The sequence below is a fragment of the Pygoscelis adeliae genome, unplaced genomic scaffold (genome assembly GCF_000699105.1).
Source record: "Pygoscelis adeliae isolate BGI_AS28 unplaced genomic scaffold, ASM69910v1 Scaffold7, whole genome shotgun sequence".
Taxonomy (NCBI): Eukaryota; Metazoa; Chordata; class Aves; order Sphenisciformes; family Spheniscidae; genus Pygoscelis; species Pygoscelis adeliae.
The window spans coordinates 1655639-1674983 of record NW_008825268.1 but is presented as its reverse complement, the minus strand read 5'-3'; the positions used below and the strand labels follow the sequence as shown (position 1 = coordinate 1674983).

Sequence of the window (19345 nt, the reverse complement as noted above, 5' to 3'; positions counted from 1 at the left end):
CTGCATGTCACATGAAACCCTGAATTCCTAGCCCCAGAAAAATGGAATAACAAAATGATCTGTTACACCTATAGAAGAAACAGGTTTATCTAACAACAAAGTAGTATACCCTACTGAAGAGAATAATAATCTGCTACAGCATATCTCAGGCAAGGATTTCCAATCAGTAAATTTGCCTTTGAAGACAATAACAACATATGGTCAATTGCATGTTAGTGGACAAGTAAAATAACTTTCCTGATCTAAAAAAAGAGACCATTATCTACAGCTTCCAAAAATGGATTCAATTTATACCATCCAGAAAGTGGGTTGCCTCAGTTGTGAGGTATACTTATAATCAGTAAACTATACTGCTTTGAGGGCAGGCAAGGGTACACCAGAATTTAAGGGAAGAGAGCAAGGTCTCCAGCCCTCTCAGGTAAAGTCTCTAGCCCCTGCAAAAATAACCTCTGAGAGGTATTGCAAACACAATTCTGTTCAAGTCTGTGGACAACCTTGGGGGGAAAAAAAGCGAGAGGTGTGAACTGCCCTTCTTCCTTTTGAGGCTATAATGTTTCTGAGGTCTAGACACACCAGTTTAAGTGTCAGCATGGTTAACTATTTCACTGTTGATCACAACCTGCAAGAATGTACAGCACTTGCTGAGACAACCCTAGGGAAACCTGCTATGATGGAGCCATGTTTACAATCTCATAAAGCTGTATTTGGCTTGTCAGTGGAGAGTCCTGCTCCCATTTCAACCCTCTTCAACCCCAACCGTTGTCACAGCAGTAAATTAAATGAGAGTATAAATCCTTCAGTTCTTATCAGCTATACAGTAACTCATTTCAGACCACTCTTAAAGACAACAGTCTAAGAATTAAGCTTTTATCTCAGAAGGACTAATAACAATACAGGAAATACTGATGCCTCCCAGCGTTCCCCCTGTGGGTTTGATTGTTCCTGAGTTAACCTTGGCTTAGCACTGATATTTGGGAACAGTCAGATGACCGAGAGCAGCCAGGTCAGTGTGTCAGTGCCCCCCAGGTGAGCTGCTGCATGCTGCTAGCCCCCTACTATTCAAAACCATGTGGGTTAGCTTAAAACCACCTTCAGTGGTGATTTAACAAATCCATCTGAATCTGCATTTAGCTGAGAGGCAATGACTTTTCTAAATGGCTCTGTTAATTGCTTACAGTCCTCTGATCCTCTCTCCGTAAGTGTCCTCAGTGTAGGCAGAATGAATATATGACACCCTTAAAATCTGTATGACTGTCCTTCCAGGGAGCGAATGTGGAAAACACGTATTACATGACTTTGGAATCTAGCAGTACACATGTACCCCAAATAATTCTCTGTCCCAGCTCCCCTCCTAAGTTTAGCACTGCCTCAGTAGCAGTAAAAAGAAGCTTTAAGCTACAGCTCAAACCAAGTACAATTTCCCATACTGTGTCCTGTTACAAGCTGAACAATTTTAAGATGTCAAGGTACAAAGCAAAATATGAATTCTGGGCCTAGGATTCTAAATTGGGTAACCAAAAGTCATCCAATCCTGTTTTACATTCATGTGTTAGTAAGTTTATTGTGTGCAGAATGCTGCACTTGGAGCAAGCACTTCTTAGAATAGTTTGGGTTGGAAGGGACCTCTAAAGGTCATCTAGTCCAATCCCCCTGCCGTGGGCAGGGACACCTTCAACTAGATCAGGTTGCTCAGAGCCCCCTCCAACCTGACCTGGAATGTTTCCAGGGATGGGGCATCCACCCCCTCTCTGGGCAACCTGGGCCAGTGCTTCACCACCCTCAGCGTAAAAAATGTCTTCCTTCTATCTAGTCTAAATCTACCCCCCTTTAGTTTAAAGCCATTCCCCCTTGTCCTGTCACAACAGGCCCTGCTCAAAAGTCTGACGCCATCTTTTTTATAAGCCCCCTTTAAGTACTGATAGGCTGCAAGAAGGTCTCCCCAAAGCCTTCTCTTCTCTCGGCTGAACAGCCCCAACTCTCTCAGCTTTTCTTCATAGGAGAGGTGTTCCATCCCCCTGAGCATTTTCGTGGCCCTCCTCTGGACCCGCTCCAACAGGCCTGTGTCTTTCTCACGCTGAGGGCTCCAGAGCTGGATGCAGTACTCCCGGTGGGGTCTCACCAGAGCAGAGTAGAGGGGCAGAATCACCTCCCTCGACCTGCTGGCCACGCTTCTTTGGATGCAGCCCAGGATACGATTGGCCTTCTGGGCTGCGAGCGCACATTGCTGGCTCATGTCCAGCTTTTCATCCCCCAGTACCCCCAAGTCCTTCTCGGCAGGGCTGCTCCCAATCCCTTCAGCCCCCAGCTTGTATATTCTTCCAACAGAAGTGATGTGATTTTACTTCCTCATGCCGGTATTATCAGACCAGTTGTTGCCAACTCTCAAGAATTTAATACAAGTTACAAGTCTTGAGACACTTGTTGTTTTGGGTTGGTTTTTTTTTTTTTCACACACACACATATGGAGACAGATAATTATAAGAGAGTCTTAGTTTTTATGTGCTGGGGCAAGAAGAGAAAAGGATGACAAGTCTAAATCTCAAAAGGGACAGGCAAAAGTTAAAAAAACCAAAACAGCCTTAAGGCACAGTAAAAAGCTCAAGATTTTCTAAGCCATTTTCATGATTCTGGGGACCTCACTTTTGATTCTTTGGGTTGGTAAGATTAATTCAATCATTTTCAGGATTTCTTGCTGTGATTTAACCACCTCCATTGTTGTCTGTCCCCATCACAACCAAGTTCTGAGAGCGCTACTTTTCCCCTCATTCTTTTGGCTATTACAAGTAACAAGTAACCTATTCCTATGCACTAAAAATAATAAAAGGCGTATTTCAAGCTTACCCACAAACTTCTGTGGGGTGGAGCTTTTACGCTTTCCCATGTTGCTTGTCAGCTTCTCTATAACAGCAGGTCTCTCAAAAGGCACCAGAGAAATATTGTTGTCCATCACAGGCTCTTGTTCCTTACAATCTTCCATAGGAGGTACTACATAAAACCAAAAAATCGTATCAGACAAGTCTGGTCTACACTTCACAGACAACACAGATCATTTGAGCCCTGCTGATTGCGCAACAAGTGCAACACAAAAGGTGCAAGGTGCAAGAACACACTGGACATCAAGATAGCATTCACCTTTAAGCAGAGCCACATTTACAACATGCCTCTGTTTGGGGTCATCTTATTTAGCAGAAGCCCAACTTTAAGCATTTATTAAAGGACTTGTTTTATTCTGAATAGTCAAGATCCCCAGTGAGGAGGGGAAACTTTTGAAAACTCACTCTGTAGATGACATTTTCTGTTATTCTCCCTTCAAAATGGTCACCTGTTGCCAATGTAACTTTTTAGTTATCATTCTTTGTGTATTTCCTTAACTTTGTGCTTATCATATGGCATGCTTACCGTTCTTATTTTCTTTTCATGCTAATCTCACTGACTAAAAAACATACAAGGCATTGATGACTTGTTTCCTGGGCCTGGCTGTGCGTTCCCCAAGACAAAGGCTTCCAGAATGAAGGATGTGTTTGTTAAAGTGTGTTTCCTCTTTCTGTACACGAGACTGTAAAATCCACAAACGCTGCACTGGAATTACAGGATTAACATCGTATGGAAATTCCCTTCAGAATCAGTCGCAGAAACTATCAATTTTTTAATTAATATTTTATCCCTTCAAACACAGACCTAACAATCGGTGAATGCAAGTCTTCTGTGTTTGTCTTCCCACTTTTTGGGATCAGGAGGGCGTATCCCTGTGCTAAGTACATTAGGGGAATGCTCACACACTGTCTTTGAGACAATAACAAGAAATTAATGACCCCTTCTGTCTTTACTCATTTCACTCTTTATCGCTTGTTGGGTTAGGGAATTAAGGTGCTAGAGCAAAAGCAGTATAGGAATTGCATGGGCTACCAACCAGGGTAGTGACCGACGTGCATAGGGTTTTATGTCACTTGATGACATAGCTAATCACTAAATACCTACAGAGTACTCTGTTTTTGTTGAGCATCCTATTATAAACACCAAGAATGGTCAGTGGTACCATGCTGTGGATCAGGCTCAGAGTCCAAGTCATTTGCAATATATGTCAAAAGTGTGATTCCACGTGTAGCAATTCCCACTACTCTGCTGCCATGAATTTAATACATGGCCTAATTGTCCCACATTCTTCTTCATAAGGTAGCAAGAGAAAGCTGAGAAGGATCAGCCACTAGTCCATGCACTAATGGGATGGTTGAGGTGTAAAAAATTATTTGAGGAGAAGAATGGATGGCAGAGAAATAGAAACTGGGATGATCTTGCAAAGAGTTCCTACAATTTGTAAATTGTGATCAACCCATTGCACTCTCTGTATTAGATAAATCTTCCAGAGAAGTCACGGGTGGTATTGCAGAGGTCATAGAGAAGGACTGAAACCCACATCTTCTGCTAGTCCTCCTCTGGTCTCTCATTGTAGCAGCCTTTCGTGTCACAGATACCTTCTCTCTGAGACTGTGCCATAAATGAACACCACCAGCCTACTTTCCTCCCATGTAACTTTACTACCTTCAGGATCCTAATATGGAATAATCACTCCCCTGTTCTTAAACATGCAGCTGTTTGCTAGCACATAATATATGAAAAATGGGGTGATAAAAGCCTTGTCTTTGCCTTCTTTCTACTAAGGAAAAGCAAATACCAGGCAATTACAAAACAGAGTATCCGTTCAGATGAACTTCGCAATTCAGACATTCATAATAAGAAAACATGGCAATTTATTCATTTGATTCCATTTGTGCCTTTGCTGCTATGGAAAGCCGAGTACTTTGAGGCTTAGAATCTACCATATGCTATAAAATGATTTACTCTGCTGCTTTTTTATTTGTACAGGATGCTCCCCCTGAGAAACACAATGGTTTCTCATTTACAAGGCAGTCCTGCTGGCATCAGTGAAAGAGAGGAAGAAAAAGCATAAATATGAAATGAATCTAATGTTGCAACAAAATGGGATGCAGTGTTCAAGTGACCTAATTAATGCCCAGTGCAGACTGGGAGGTCTGGAATACTTTAACAGTTAAGGCTAAATTTTTAAGGTTATTTAAATACTGTGCTTGGTCAGGAGCTATCTGCACTAGTTCTACTCAAGTATTTACCGATGAGATTTTTGGAAGAAAGGAAAGATTATATCTGTTGATTTTCACTGGTAACTGGCATCTGACTGTCCTTTTGGCTTACCAAAAATCAGCGGATGCACGCACATGCACACATGGTCTGCGTGAAACCCTGGATCCCTGCTCAGTGGCAATACCCATCCTCACTGCGATGGGCCAGGTTTGCACGAGTGCCACTTCAAGAATTTCCAGCTGTTGGCATACAGGACACACGAGGCTGGTGGTGAGGACCTAGGGAGATGCAGAGAGCTCTAAAGGCCTCCTAGGAAGACTTCCTAAAGGTATGCTGCCTTTGTAGGACTGTACTTGCCCACAAAATCACTTGAAAACCTCCTGATTACTTTCATAGCCATCTGATTAAGGTCCAAATGTAGTGACATTTGTATGTCTTATAACAATTAATTAATAATTAAATAATTCTACTGTTGGGCATATGTGTGTAAAATTTCCTAGACAGAATTTGAAACCTTTCTTCCATGAAAAATGAATAGTGCTAAAAAAGACATCTGGTCTTCTCTAAGTCAGGCAAAAATTCTGCTTAGACTCCTTTTAAAAGTAAAATCATCACCAATAAAAGTGTTTTCTTTTCTATCTTTCATGCTGCAAGCTTTTTCCCACCTCAAAACTCAACTCTACTCTATAATCCAGGGCATGGCTCTCTTGCAACAGAATCACAGAATCACACCAATATTTCTGTTACGAAGGGAATAAGTTACCAGAATGTGTTTTGTTACGTAGATTTCCTGGGAGAAGGGAGAGATGGAAATAGCCTAGTTTCTGAAACCATTTAAATTGCATGAAAAACTGAACCAAACAGGTGAGATGTCACATTTTAGAAACCCAAAGAGTTAAGCTAAAGATCACATTGTCAATTCTAGATACATTAATTTTCATTTCAATTTAAAAATATACAAATAAAGGACAAATAGCCCAGCCTGCATCATTTTTTTGAGGAAAAACAAAATAAAGAAGGGGAAAAGCAAACTGATCACACACAACCAACAGTTATCACAAATCAGCTGCTCTGTGGTAGAAACCCACGTGTACACATTTACTCTGCAGTAAATGCAATTCCTTTTTTGTTGTATTTCATTGTACTTCATTACCTACCGTGGGAGCTACCAAAGAACAGCTAACACATTATAACTAGCTTTGATACAGCAACTCATTTTATGCTGTTAACTTATGGTCTCAGCTCAGGAAGGTTGTTTTATTTGAAAAATCAAGTGTCTAGTCCACGAAAAGCCCATGCTTGAGTTTGTTTCTGTTCAGGGATGTTCTTAATCAGCTATTAGGGTGCGCTCCTGGACTGCCCATGCAAACGTTTACCATCTCTGACACTGTTAATGTTCTCAGTTGCAGTTAACACCAAATGCTCTTTCTAAGCGCAAACTCTCAATACACAAACCTGGATGGTCTTCAGAATAAAGTCTTTATTTTCCTGAAGACATTGGTCTTTCAATCACAGTGCTCAAAGTGGCTATCTTTTAGTTTTTGCTTCTTAATTTGTAAGAAACCACACATACTAATAAAAAAGTTTATGCTGTTCCAGTGAGGAAAGAATAGGGGAAAAAAGAAGTAAAAAAATTACTCATTGTGCATTTTGCTGATAAATACTTTTGTGTGCAGACAACAGACACTGGGCTAAGTCTCAGCTGGTATAAATTAGTATTACTCCATCAACCTCAATTTCCTTTCCTAAGCTCACAATATTGCTATTTAAAAACAGTGTGTGTGTGCAGAGAAATGACAGGAAATATTCCCATGGACCCTGGTGTGAAGTCTCCCGTGGGACCAGCATTTTAACAATGTTTTAAGCAACTATGTAAGAGGGAAGGACACGAGGCCATTGTGTGTTTTATGTGGAGCTGGCCTTTAAGCCTCACACAACCAAGGGCTAGGCTTCTTTCTCCTTCTCCTAAAAAGAGTACCCTTCTCCACTCTACTTTAAGAATTTCCCTGGACTTTTTGCTTTGTGGAGATGGAGAAGAATACATAACCGGGTGTAAACCATAGCTAGCATTCAACATTTCTCCCTGTTCGTTCCTGCAAAGATCATGTTCTTGGCATTCAGAGACTGTCACTTTTGTCACCCCCAACACGCTGCTAGCTAGGAGACCACAGACTAATTTCTACCTCCAGGGCCAGCACTGCTTAGCTGAGAATTGCCAGCAACAAAGTCATGGGAGCTCTCTTGCAGCAGCCATCATGCTGAGCAGGGAACAGGACCTAGCCACAAGGAGGGGCAGCTCAGCAAGCAATCGGCACCCTGCGAGAGGATGGAGAGACACCTGGAGACTTGTACATTCCTACCCACACACCAAAACTAGCCCTCTTTCCCCTCCTCTCGCTTCCCCTTGTGGCTTTAGTCAGGTGATCTAGCCATCTGCAAGACAAAGATAATTGAAATTAAAGGCCTCATCAGGCCACAGCAAAAGCACGCAAGTAGATGTCTGTAGCATGCCTATAAACTGATCAACTTGAGCACAATGCTTGAAAAAAATCTGAATGCTCTAGGGGCTGCCTCCAGTTTTCTGGAACAATTAATCTCTGCAGAAACAATTTAGACCCATGTTAAACGTTGGCCATATTGGTTGAGACCCAGCACAGCCACCTGCGTCCTTAAAGCAGGATGCTGGTAGGGATAAGAAAATCTCCACCTCTATCTATTCTGCACATAACAGTGAAGTTGTGACCAGGAGTCACACCAAAATGCATTCAGAGGCTTCAAAACACTCAGCAAGAACAAAATACTTTAAAAGTATTTGGAAAGAATGTCAGGAAAACTTAACCGCAATGTGATGCAAAATAAACCAATGATCAAAATCTCCAAAGCATGCACTCACTCATCCTCAGGAATACCCTTGCCATGTGTGACATGGGAGAGAAGGAAATTAACACTTTTTTCAGGGTTAGACTAAGACTTAACTTTAAGCTGAGTAATCATTTGTATACTCTTCTCTGGTGCCTTTATAGTCCCAGGAGAAAGGACTTTGCCGCAGACCTCTACAGGTTGGTGCTCATGACCCTCACTCCCATGCTGAGCTTCACGGGTGGGAGCGATGCTGGGATGCGAGGTGAGATTTATTACTGGTCCCAGCTGAATTTGGAGCTCCCTGTTGCTGCCTGTCCTCGTTATGCCCTCCCTAAACAGCGCAACAAAGACAGTGGATCAACATCCCTTAAACGTTCACCAGGGGAGATTTAGGCATATTTGCCCAGAGGAGAAAGAGGCACTAGTTGAATTCAAAGTGCTGTTTTAAGCTAATTTTGTTGAGAAAAGTAAAGTGGTTGTGTGAACATTTCTATTTTAAGCCCAAGCAAAGTCAGTCAGACTGTAAATAATAGAACTGTCCACATGGGGTTTGCACTGGTTTAACTTCAGCTGGTAGAAAAATCAATGCAAGGTCAACCATTCCAGCTTCCTTGGGTAGACAAGGTTAAGGACTTACCCTTCTTGTCATAGTATTAAGCAGCTTAGAAAAAGCTTTAGATTTCCTCAGAAGTACGCTATGAGCAAGAGTAAACACAATTTTAATAAATAACTGAATAATGAAGCTCAAAGTTGAATCGAATTTGGGAAGATCCTCCACAACATGATCTCTGAAACATCCTGGCTGTCATAACTGTATCAGCCTACTGTTATTCCCCTAAGGAAAGGCTGACTGAAATCATCACCTCGCTGGTTAATAAGAAAGGCACACCCTTGTAGAGTGAAAAGTGTGTATTCTGTTGGGAATGGAGTCGGTGGTTAAACTCCTACTATCAACTAAGCACTCCATCTAGCAGACCAAGCACACAATGGGTACCTGCAAATAGCAAAGCCCTGAAATCAGTCTTTCCACCAACTTTTACAAGCGTTAAGTCAGGCCTAAAGCAGATAATCATTAACTTCAATGTCTTTAAAGTAATCTATTACATTTTAAATGTTGATTTTAGTCTCCAGGGTGTCTACAAAGATAGTAATTACTTAATAGACCTGTATGAACATTTTGGCAACACCTATTAAATACATTTAGAATGCCTTTATAGGATTAAATCATTCATGGAAAAGTACTCTTCAAAATTTTTTGGTGCTTTTTTCCCCACCGAAAAATAGCCCATATTAGAAATGCTGAATAGATTTTATTTCAGCTTGTATTTTTAGGTTTTGAGAAATGATCTTTCAGAACTTTTATGTAATTAATTTCCAGATGAAGCCATATGACTCCACTCAACAATGAAAAGCAAAATGGGGGAAAAAAAAAAAAAAGAAGAGGAAACATTCTTTTGCCTTTTCATTTACCTACAATTTAACTTTTTGGTATTCTTAGGTATATGGTAATTTTTAATCAGAATGGAAAATGTGTAATTTTTGTATTTTCTGTAATAAAGTAAATAAATAAGTAAGAAATTTTAAATACTTCAAGTACCAAACATCTAAAGACAACTTTTAAAAGTTAAAAGATATTCAGTTTTAGAAGAGTTTCCGAAACACTAATTTTAAATGAAATTATAACAATTTTTAGACAGCTACCATTTAGTATTTAGTGCTACAGATAAGTCTACAACCCTGCAGTCTGAGATATTACGCTCATTATCCATACTAATAGCTACAGCAATTTTTGAAAACAAATTCATGGAGTTTGACATTTCTTGCTTCCGACAATCTTTTTGGCAGTCTTCAGTCTTCATGTATATTAACACATGCAGTGTTAGTTAACATTAATAGTAACACATGTAAATGCATATAAACATTTTTTTTTGTTACAGTTACTTTCATCAACACTGTTGAATTCCATTCTGCTCTGAAGATTTTTATATCTACCCCCCTTGTTTTGGGACATAAGGTAATATTACAGGGAGTAGAAATAATGACTTCTGAATACCTCCACCACCCTTATAATTATCAGTTGCTATCAGAAAGGAAGGGGATGGGAATCATACATTTTATACATGGCTTAGTTCATTTTTAGGGTAACTTTGCACAGGTGATTTTGCTTTATTTTTATGCCTGCGTATTCATACATTCTAAAAAGTGAAATACTGACTTAAAAAAAAAAAAAATCAGCAAAACCAGTGCTGTTAAATGGGACAAGAGTGATGATTTTAGCCCACCTTTTCTCCTCCTGCCTATCTGCGTATAAGCAATCTATAAGATGGAAGTGATGTAAAGCTGAAAGGAAGGAAGAAAAACAGATGGAAAAAAACCCGCAAGAGATGCTCCAAGTCCAAGAGACCTCAAAAGGCAGTTTCCACCCACCATGGTGACTCATGACCTGCCCGGCAGCCTCCATACTGACATTCTGCAGATAGTTGTGGCAGCGTTCCTTGTGCTCCTCCAGCGAACTGCGCTGCTTGTAGCTCCGGCCGCAGTAGTTGCACTTGTGAGGCTTCCCCACTGTGGAAAGAACGTGAGCATCAGGTCAAATCCACTGCAACCCACTTTTTGCTATCAAAAATCACACCTGTGCAACAAACAACTCTTGCAATGGAAAGACACCTAAGAAAGGTTACTCAAGTCCCAGACCTTCTTCCTAGCCCCATTTTCCCACCGCACACACCTCCTCCCACCTGCTGGGTACTTTGACCCATCCGTTTTTCACACTAACGTGCAGTATCAGCAGAAGGAAAAAGAGGCGGACTTGTTGGTCACAAAGCAAATAAACAGATGACAAGAGGGGAAAACAAACCAAACAGCTGAATCACACTCCAGCACTGCCTGTGTGTCACCACGTCTCATGGGAAAGAAACTTCTGAGACATTTTGCCCATGGTATGAACAGTTGCCTTCACAAAAATGGGCTGCCCCAGTGGCCTAATTCTGCTCCCAACTGTGGGGAAACCCATTACGTGGCCCAGAGGAGTTCTTTCACTGAGACAACTTTGCCAAAATTACTAAGGGAAGGTTGGGAAAAAAAAAGACAACAGAAAGTAACTGCAGTAACAGCACTGTTACATGCCAGAACTGAGCTGCCACCAGTAATTCACAGAGACCAGATAATATTAAAATATATATAATATAAATATATATAAAAAATATAAAAGGCCATGTACAATGAAAACCAAGCCAGATGAATGCAAGACATAACTCCAATTTTGTAACGTTTTTTTGTTTCACTCAGCAACATTATGAACAAATGGCAAATGCCTCTTAATACATGCAAAACCTGGCACCAGATTCTCATAAAGTATATCCTTTTCATAGCATGTCATTAAGAAACCACAAGAATGGCCTAACCCAAGGCCAGAAAGCTAGCCAGAAGTGTACTTTGCCAAGACGTGCTAATAAAGGTTTTTAATATAATTTAAACTTGTAGAACATGAACATTTATTTTCTAATAACTAAAGAGCTATTAAGTCAGTACTGCAAGCCTAGTAGAACACCACCAGCTGTGATTTTCAGAGCTGGCTGAGGGATGGGGAAGGTCAAACTTCTTCCAGAGTTTTGAAAATCTTAGGTAAGAATTTGTTTCTGGCCAAAGAAATTGAGAACATCCTCTGTTGGATATTATACATGTTTCTATTGGGTTTGTCCCAACATTGAAAGTTTTTCACGATCATTTACTTAATGAAATCCAAGGTGTACTAATTGCAGCCAAAATGCACCGTCTCCACTGGGATGGGAAAATGCAGGGGACACTGCGGGGAGGACACCCATAGCCAACAAGAAGCCAGACAGAGGGCTCTTTGCACTGGGGCTGGAGCCCTAAACATGAAAAACCCAGAGTCAGGGTAATTCCCTGGGGCCTCTGCAGGACTAGCAGATACCACAGTGTTTGCCCCACATCACCTATATGATGGAAGATGAAAAAACCCGAGCCTCCGGTATTGGAGCTGGTCAAAAAGTTTCAAATGTTTTTGTCTCAAAAAAAAAGGGATTTGGTGAAATGAACATGCTTGCAGAAAGTTTTGGTTTTTCTCAAAAAGTTTGTTTATACGTGCAGTTCAGTGACACAACCAAGTTTTTCAAAAAAGCTGCTTTTAATAAGCATCCAAACCGTGGATTTATTCCTCTTTATTTAGAGATAAGGCTTATCCTCAGGAAAGTATTGTGGTCTTTATTTTATTTTGCTCACTAGACCAAACAGTTGTGGTCTTTATTTTATTTTGCTCACTAGCTTACACTGTGCCGTACTGGCATTGGTACTGGGAATCTCAGTGGAGGCTGAGTGTGAGGCTCATTATCATTCCCAGAGTAATTGCCCTTGATGTGAATGATCTCGATCAAGCCTCAGCTCTTAAACATAAACCAGCCATCTCATTCTGGAAGCACCTTTAGGAAAACATACTGGCAGCTCCCTAGGATGGAAAGACTTTTATCATCACCATTACAATGCTTCATCATGCATCTAGATGGCATCAATGCCTGTCAGTCTGATGCCTTTATTAGAAGCTAACTTGGTGTCTAATCAGAAAAATCCAATGCAACTGAAGGGATTAAGTTAACCAAGCTGAAGTAGGGCTGAATTAGCCCACCTGGTTTGGCTACACCAGATTATCAAGCAACTTAGATAAACTCTAAGATGCAAGGGAAAGGGATGATTGCTTCCAGCTATTCCAGAGGTAGCTACAATTCGTTAAATATATTATCGTTTAGCACAGAGAAACATATTCCCCTACAAGCTTGCAGTACAAAAAATTGATTCAACAATCAAAAAAAAAGTTGGTATTACACCTCTTCAAATGGTTGCTCCCTGCATTGCAACAATTTCACAAACTATTCACACACAACAAGACTGAGCTTTTCCAATGATGGTCAGCTATCCAAATTCCATCAAATTTCAAGGTTCATAGAGATGATAAATGCTAATGATAAAGGCACAATTTCTACATGCAATATGGGATTTCAGGAACGTAACTCCCCAAGGAAAGAAATACTCCAGCACACCCTCTCCTTCCTCTGGGGAGAAGATAAGAGAATAAACAACATGTGACAAATGTTAGTCATGTTGCCTAATACACAACTGGAAGCTGCTCAGACACAACCTCGAAGAACGAAGTTTGTGAGCTCCAGTTGAGTAGGATCGAATACAACTCCCTTGGGTTCATTTCCAAATTCTGTCCCCCCTGCTCTACAGATGCAATCGCATCATAGCCCCACATGTGTAAAATCTGATTTATACTCTAAAATTACACGAAGTGGCTGTGACTTGGGTTGCAGCGCAATTGATCAGGTCAGACCACAACAGAATCAGTTCTGATAGCAGCAGTTTGTGTCACCAGCAATTCTCACAACCCGTTTGATAAGAGGTGCAGCTAGCCGAAGTAGCAATTACGGTCTGGATTTTAGAAGCCTTGTCGTTGTGACAACTGTCAAGTTATTGAAATAGCTGCAAATTTCCCCTCGTATTCTCAAAGTAACTAATGACAGAATATATATACACTTGTGGACATGAATGTTGCCAGTGGGTGGACATTTTTCCATATCTCATATTACCCAACAGAAAGCTGGAAAAGCATATTAAAGAATTCAATTCCAGTGATCTCCTCAACAGCATACTTTGTTCCACATAACAAACCACTGTATGAAACCACACGACTGCCAAGAGAGATTTCAGCCTTTGTCAAATACTGTAGAGTAGGTAAATGTTCATAGTCAAAACTTGCCCCCAAAACATGTGGCTTGCACTACTGGGCACGAGCAGTCTTGGTCTGTAGGCCATTGACTTTAAGACAAAAAGTTCAACAGTGCTATAGCCTACTAAAACCCTCTCCAAGGTCCCACTAAAGGCAGCTCTTTCCACCATGGAGCCATCTCCACTGTGAAGCCACTCAAAGTTTGGCTCAGCTTGCTTGGTATGAAGCTGCCTTCTCCGAGATCCTCACTGAAGACCATGGTACACAGACACCACATTCAGCACTGTATGTGTAACCACCGCTGCCAATGGTAGCAGCACCCAAGCAAAGTCAGTTTGGAAATCCTTGGTTTGGGGCAATTATTCCTTTATCACCTTTTCAGGGTAAGCAATCAGATAAAAAATTACCATCACTCATTCTCACAGAAATGACACAAGACAGTGAATGCAAACAAGCCCAAAATCTTGAGAAATCTTCGATCTGTTGTTGAACTGGGAAAGACCAGGGCACTGGGCAAAACCCAGCAGCCATACCTATGAAACAGCTAGCTTGAAAAACATTAAAAAAACCACTTTATATTTCTGAAATGTCAGAATTTCCACACATTTAAGCTCAGATTCGTACAAATGACAATGTGGCACAGAAAACCCACAGTGGAGTCTCAGCCTCAAATGGAAAATATTATGACAGTCACAGTGAAAAAGACGTTTAAATTTGAAGTACAATTTTTACCATGAAACAGGTAAACCACTCGTCAAAATTCACAGAGAAACGGAGTTTGCTTGTGAAATTAAAATGCTCATGTGGAGGGAGGAGGGGGAAGAGAAGGAGGACGTAAAAGGCAAGATGTTTCTGAGTTAGGAATACTTTGAGTCCTGTGGGTGAACTTTGATAGCTGAGAAGTCTGCGTGCAGCGACAATGAGATGGTGTAACTCTAAGGTCAATATTCAAGACAGAAAGCAGACTTGGGCCTAGGGAAACTTCTTTAAAGTCATAAAAAAAGGTCAGTGAAAGAGAAAGAGCCCGTAAGGCATTCGCGCAGCATTTTGTTCTCAAAAGAGGTGGGAGTGCACAGCAGAATATAAAGTAAGTCAAAGGGAAATAACAAGGCATCCCAGGTAATACCTTGCCATAAGCATATAACATGAGAAAGGCTTACAGAACAGGTTAAGAGCAATGATACACTTTGCTGAGCTAAAATCCTGCCTCCATTAAGACCAATGACAAAACGTGCACTGGTTTCAGCAGTCAGGATTAGGTACTCCCACATTTCCCTATTTCAGGTACCACGTTCTTCTCTGCAGCAGTGCATAGCAGAACTCCTTCCTGTCCACCTGCCCACGTCCCAGGTCTCTGTGACAGCTCAACCGCTAACATGACCAGCTCATACAGGAAAGGGCGTTATTATGGCTGTGTGATGTACGTCAGCCCAATCCAAGGACTAGAGCCTTTGCACTGAGCTTTGTACCAGACTTTTATTATTTTTGCATTATTGCTCCATCAGGGCCTTGGAAGGGAAGCCAGCCAAGATTTCTGAGCTAAGTGGCCATCTGACGTAGCTACTTTCAGTCTGAGGAAGTCCCTCTCATAGCAGTGCACTGAGCACCACTTATTTCTGTAAAATCTGAACTCTCATTTGGCCCCTAGCACCCCAGAGCTGGAGGAAACCCCAGTACTCTCCAACTGAAGCTTTCTGAAGCAGCATCAAAGAAGTTAAAATGTTCTTTTGGACTGATACTTAACACCTATCAGTGAGGCTGCAGAATTCACTGTCATGATTTTAATCAGTATTAATTCATTATTTGTTGTTTCTTCCCTAAAACTGGAAGCTGCCTGGGAGAGAGGAGCTGTTCTGCAGTTAGACAGTGCCAACCACAAAGCAACCCTTTGCCTTGAACAGAACTTACCACACTAAGATCAATTTTAACACAGAGGTAGGAAATATGATTAAGGCACTGGGTTGGGACCAGGGAGTATAGGGTTCAACTCTTAGTTACACTACAAATTTTGTGACTGCAGGCACGTTATTCTGATTTCCTGTGCTTCAATTATTCATACGTATGATTAAGGTAATAATTCCCTTCTTCACAGCATGTAAATGAATTAATGCACTTTGCGAGATGCACAGAGGCTAATTTGGTGAAGCTCACACAAGTAGGTAGACACAGAAAAATACGGCCCGTATCTCTACTGAGAAATTAAGAACTTAATAATACACTGTGATTTTATTAGATATGGGAGTGAACATTAAAGAGCAGGAGGAGATATTTAGGATGGTGCAGAGTAGAGGATCAAGCAGGAATAAGACAATCAAATCAGAAAAAAAATAGGTGGCATATGAGGCAATTTGCAGGCATGGTGTCCTTTCAGGCCGTGAAACAGCCAGCCCAGGGAAATGTAAAATGCCCCTGAGCTTGGTGACATTCAACACCACACAGGACAAAAAAAAGACAGTGTGCAAAAGTCACAAAAAGGTGGACATAATAGCTGCTGCGGTCCTTCCCACCTCCAGCTTCCCCGAGCCGAGGAAGCAATTGTCAGAGTCGGGGAGAGCCGAGGCAGCGCTGAGGTTTCGGCAGGAGGGCTGAGGCTGCAGAGAGGCGACACATGGTCCCTCTGGTTCACTACTGTAATTAAACAGCACACTTTGGCTTTTCTAGAGTTGCCTAGCTCAAAGCTTCACACGCAAAAATATTTACATGAATAACAGACCCCTGAAGAAATTAATCACAAAAAAAATTAAAGTGAGACCTAAGCCCATGCTGGCTCTGAGCAGCACGTAGCTTTGCAAAGGAAGCTGCCTCTCACTCCGATGCTGTATCTTGCTGCTGTGCTTAATGACTGTAAATGTGTTCATTGAAATTCATGGGGGTTCTTTGATTTGTTGCTTTTTTTTTTTTTGGCCTGGGAGATTACACACACACACACAAATCGGTATATAGCGGAGTTCAGAAATAACAGCAAGTCCCACAGCTAACCTGAGATTGTTCAAGACAACCTGCATGCAGAAGTCACAACATGTAAACATCTAAAATAAGGCTCCAGGCTGCTAGAGCACACAAACACACAGACTTGTGGCATGCAGCATCAAGTACCTCCAATTCTGAGCACTCAACCTGTGACATCTTAAAGCAGTCTGATTTTCAGAAAGAACCAAATCTCTGATCACATTATGAAAACTTTTCCTTAATCTTTTAATGCTTGCCAGTCCAAGCGGAAGCAGGAATACCTGGGGTACATTTCATGGGATGCAGATACATTTCTGGACCTCATGGAGTTCCGATGTCTCCATTCTACAAGCACGTTTTAGATTACCATATTTTGGGCCAAGTATTAGGGTTCGTGAGGTCATGTGGTAAAGGACCGGTTCACTAGATCATGCGGTAGAGGAGACCATACAACCATACTTAAAAAGGTTTCTGGATGCTCTGGACACCTCAAAAGGTTCAAAAACCAAAACGCAGCATTACAACAGGAGAAGCCTACATACATGCCATTAAGCAACTAGTACTTTTTTGACTTGGAGCTTGAAATAGAGCACTTGACTCACTTCATGACCTCGTGGCCCAATGCCTCTTAGTAAAGATTATTATCAATTGCCTATTGATATATATGTGGCTGTTCAACATTTTGTGAGCCTCCCAGCAAATGAAAAATGGCTTGTCCTGACTTTTTGCACAGCAGCAGTCAATGATAAGTTATTTCTGTCAACAACTACCATGTACTATTACAGTAGCCCTATGCAGCTAGTAGTGAAACACCACTAGATACTCGTGGTACATCAGCACGCAGTAAAACAATGGCAAAACCTTGCACCTACGCACCCTTTGTTTTCTAGACATGCCTGCCTTTCCTATAAATATCTCCAGGGCACAAACCAGCAGCTTGACACCTGCATCTACCTGCCAGTTGTTTACGGTATTGTAAAATAAGCGGCTAGCGGTGAAATACTGTACTAGTGTTCAGTCCTCCCTTGATCTTCTGCGGCAAGCAGTATTAAACACCAAATGATATATAAACTCTGAAGACTTCATCCGTGCTACATTTTGGCTATAACAGACCACAAACACATGCACACGCACATGTGGAAAACAAGTAAATACACTAGTCAGGGCAAACTTTCAGGCATCTGTATCTTCTCTACATATAAAAACATGGGCCAGAATCTGGTGTAAATCAGTAAACATTATTGCTCATGTACAACAGCTAAGGGTTGGGGTCCTTATTTGTACCTTCAAGGCGGTTCTGTCTGCAGCCTTTTATTACTTTAGTAGTTTATTACGATTTATCTTGCAGCTACTGGTGGCTCTGTTATTTAATCTGATTCATCAGTTTGTGTTTGTTTATTAACTGATCTCCAGGATTTTACAGATAAAACAATGTTCCAATCTGCCACAAGGGTTATAAATAAGTAGGTGGCATTTTTGTGCTAGAAGTTTAACAAACAAACTCCTATTTCACTGGCACAGTTGCAGAATTACTGAAATCTCCCTAACCATCCAGATACTTGCCACTAACTATCCAGACTCCTACCACACTCTCACAGCACCCATTAAATAATTAAAAACAGAAAAACAATTTTTACATCCCATTTTCTTCCTTTGCAGCATAGAAGACAAGCAGTTCACTTTGTAGGTTTGTATGTTGCATCTACATATGTGTGAAAAACGAAGAAAAATGTACATGTTTATGTGAAACCATGCAAATAAATTACATAGTAAATCAAGGAAAACACAGATAAAGACACTAACATTGTATTTAGTTCTGAAAAAGATGAAATCCATGGATACTTGCTTCAATTCTGTGTCCCAAGAAACATATATTGCAACAGATAGAAGCTCTCCTCATATATTTTTCTTGGCTTACCTTTATTTCCTTCAATATAAGAGCTTCAAAGCTGGCCAGTGGCACTCGACACTCATTTTTAGTTTATATTAATGGCAATGGAGCTCTCAGATCCCCCCATATATATCTGAAAATATCAAGTGCAAACGTTCTGCACTTGCGCTGTGAGGCCACTGAGCTGGGCGCACTGTCCTTGTCCCATACCAATTTGTCCCAGTCCTCCAGACATCCCTGGCACTGGTGGGGTTCCCAGGGATTTTACACAGACTCTGAAATGGTTAAATACTATTAAAAAGGGACTCTGTTTAAATAGCACTCTGGTGGTGAGATAAACTAACAAAAACCAGGAAGTCCACAAAATAAGTGGGTGTTTTATCACCTGGCCAGCTTCAAAATTGCTTAAAGGCAGCCAGGTTTACAGCAACTTACTTTTAAAGGGGGAGAGGCCCTGCAACGAATACGAGAGAGGTGACTTTGGAAAGGAGCCTCCTCCCTGCAAAGCCTCCGCACTATCTGGATGTGGGTGGCAACCAGCTTAAGATGGAGGTTAAACCTTAACTGTATGTACTGGCTCTGTACGTTCCACTCCACTTCAGACCTTTAACATTATATTAAAGTCGACTTGATAAGTGGAGCTTTAATTGGTTCACACAACAAACCTTCCAAAATACACTTGTTGGCTTCTCTTCATTTTAACCCTGCTCCTGGGACACAGCAAGTAGGAAAAATGAAAACAAGTTTAGGTCGGTCTGTTGTTCTTCTCTGCCCTGTCCTGTCTGCTCCCTGTCAGTGCCACA

The 19345-nt window shown here is 41.2% G+C and overlaps 1 protein-coding gene across 2 annotated transcripts in view; it reads right to left on the bottom strand.

Annotated features, from left to right (window-relative positions):
* Positions 1–19345, bottom strand: part of IKZF2 (IKAROS family zinc finger 2 (Helios)) — a 109567-nt gene that overhangs the window by 4784 nt on the left and 85438 nt on the right. For both annotated transcript variants that reach the window (XM_009329643.1, XM_009329644.1), the window contains exons 5-6: positions 10387–10524; positions 2842–2985 (exon numbers count right to left, since the gene is read on the bottom strand). In XM_009329643.1, the coding sequence (XP_009327918.1) occupies positions 2842–2985; positions 10387–10524 (282 nt within the window). The remainder of the gene's footprint in view (positions 1–2841; positions 2986–10386; positions 10525–19345) is intronic.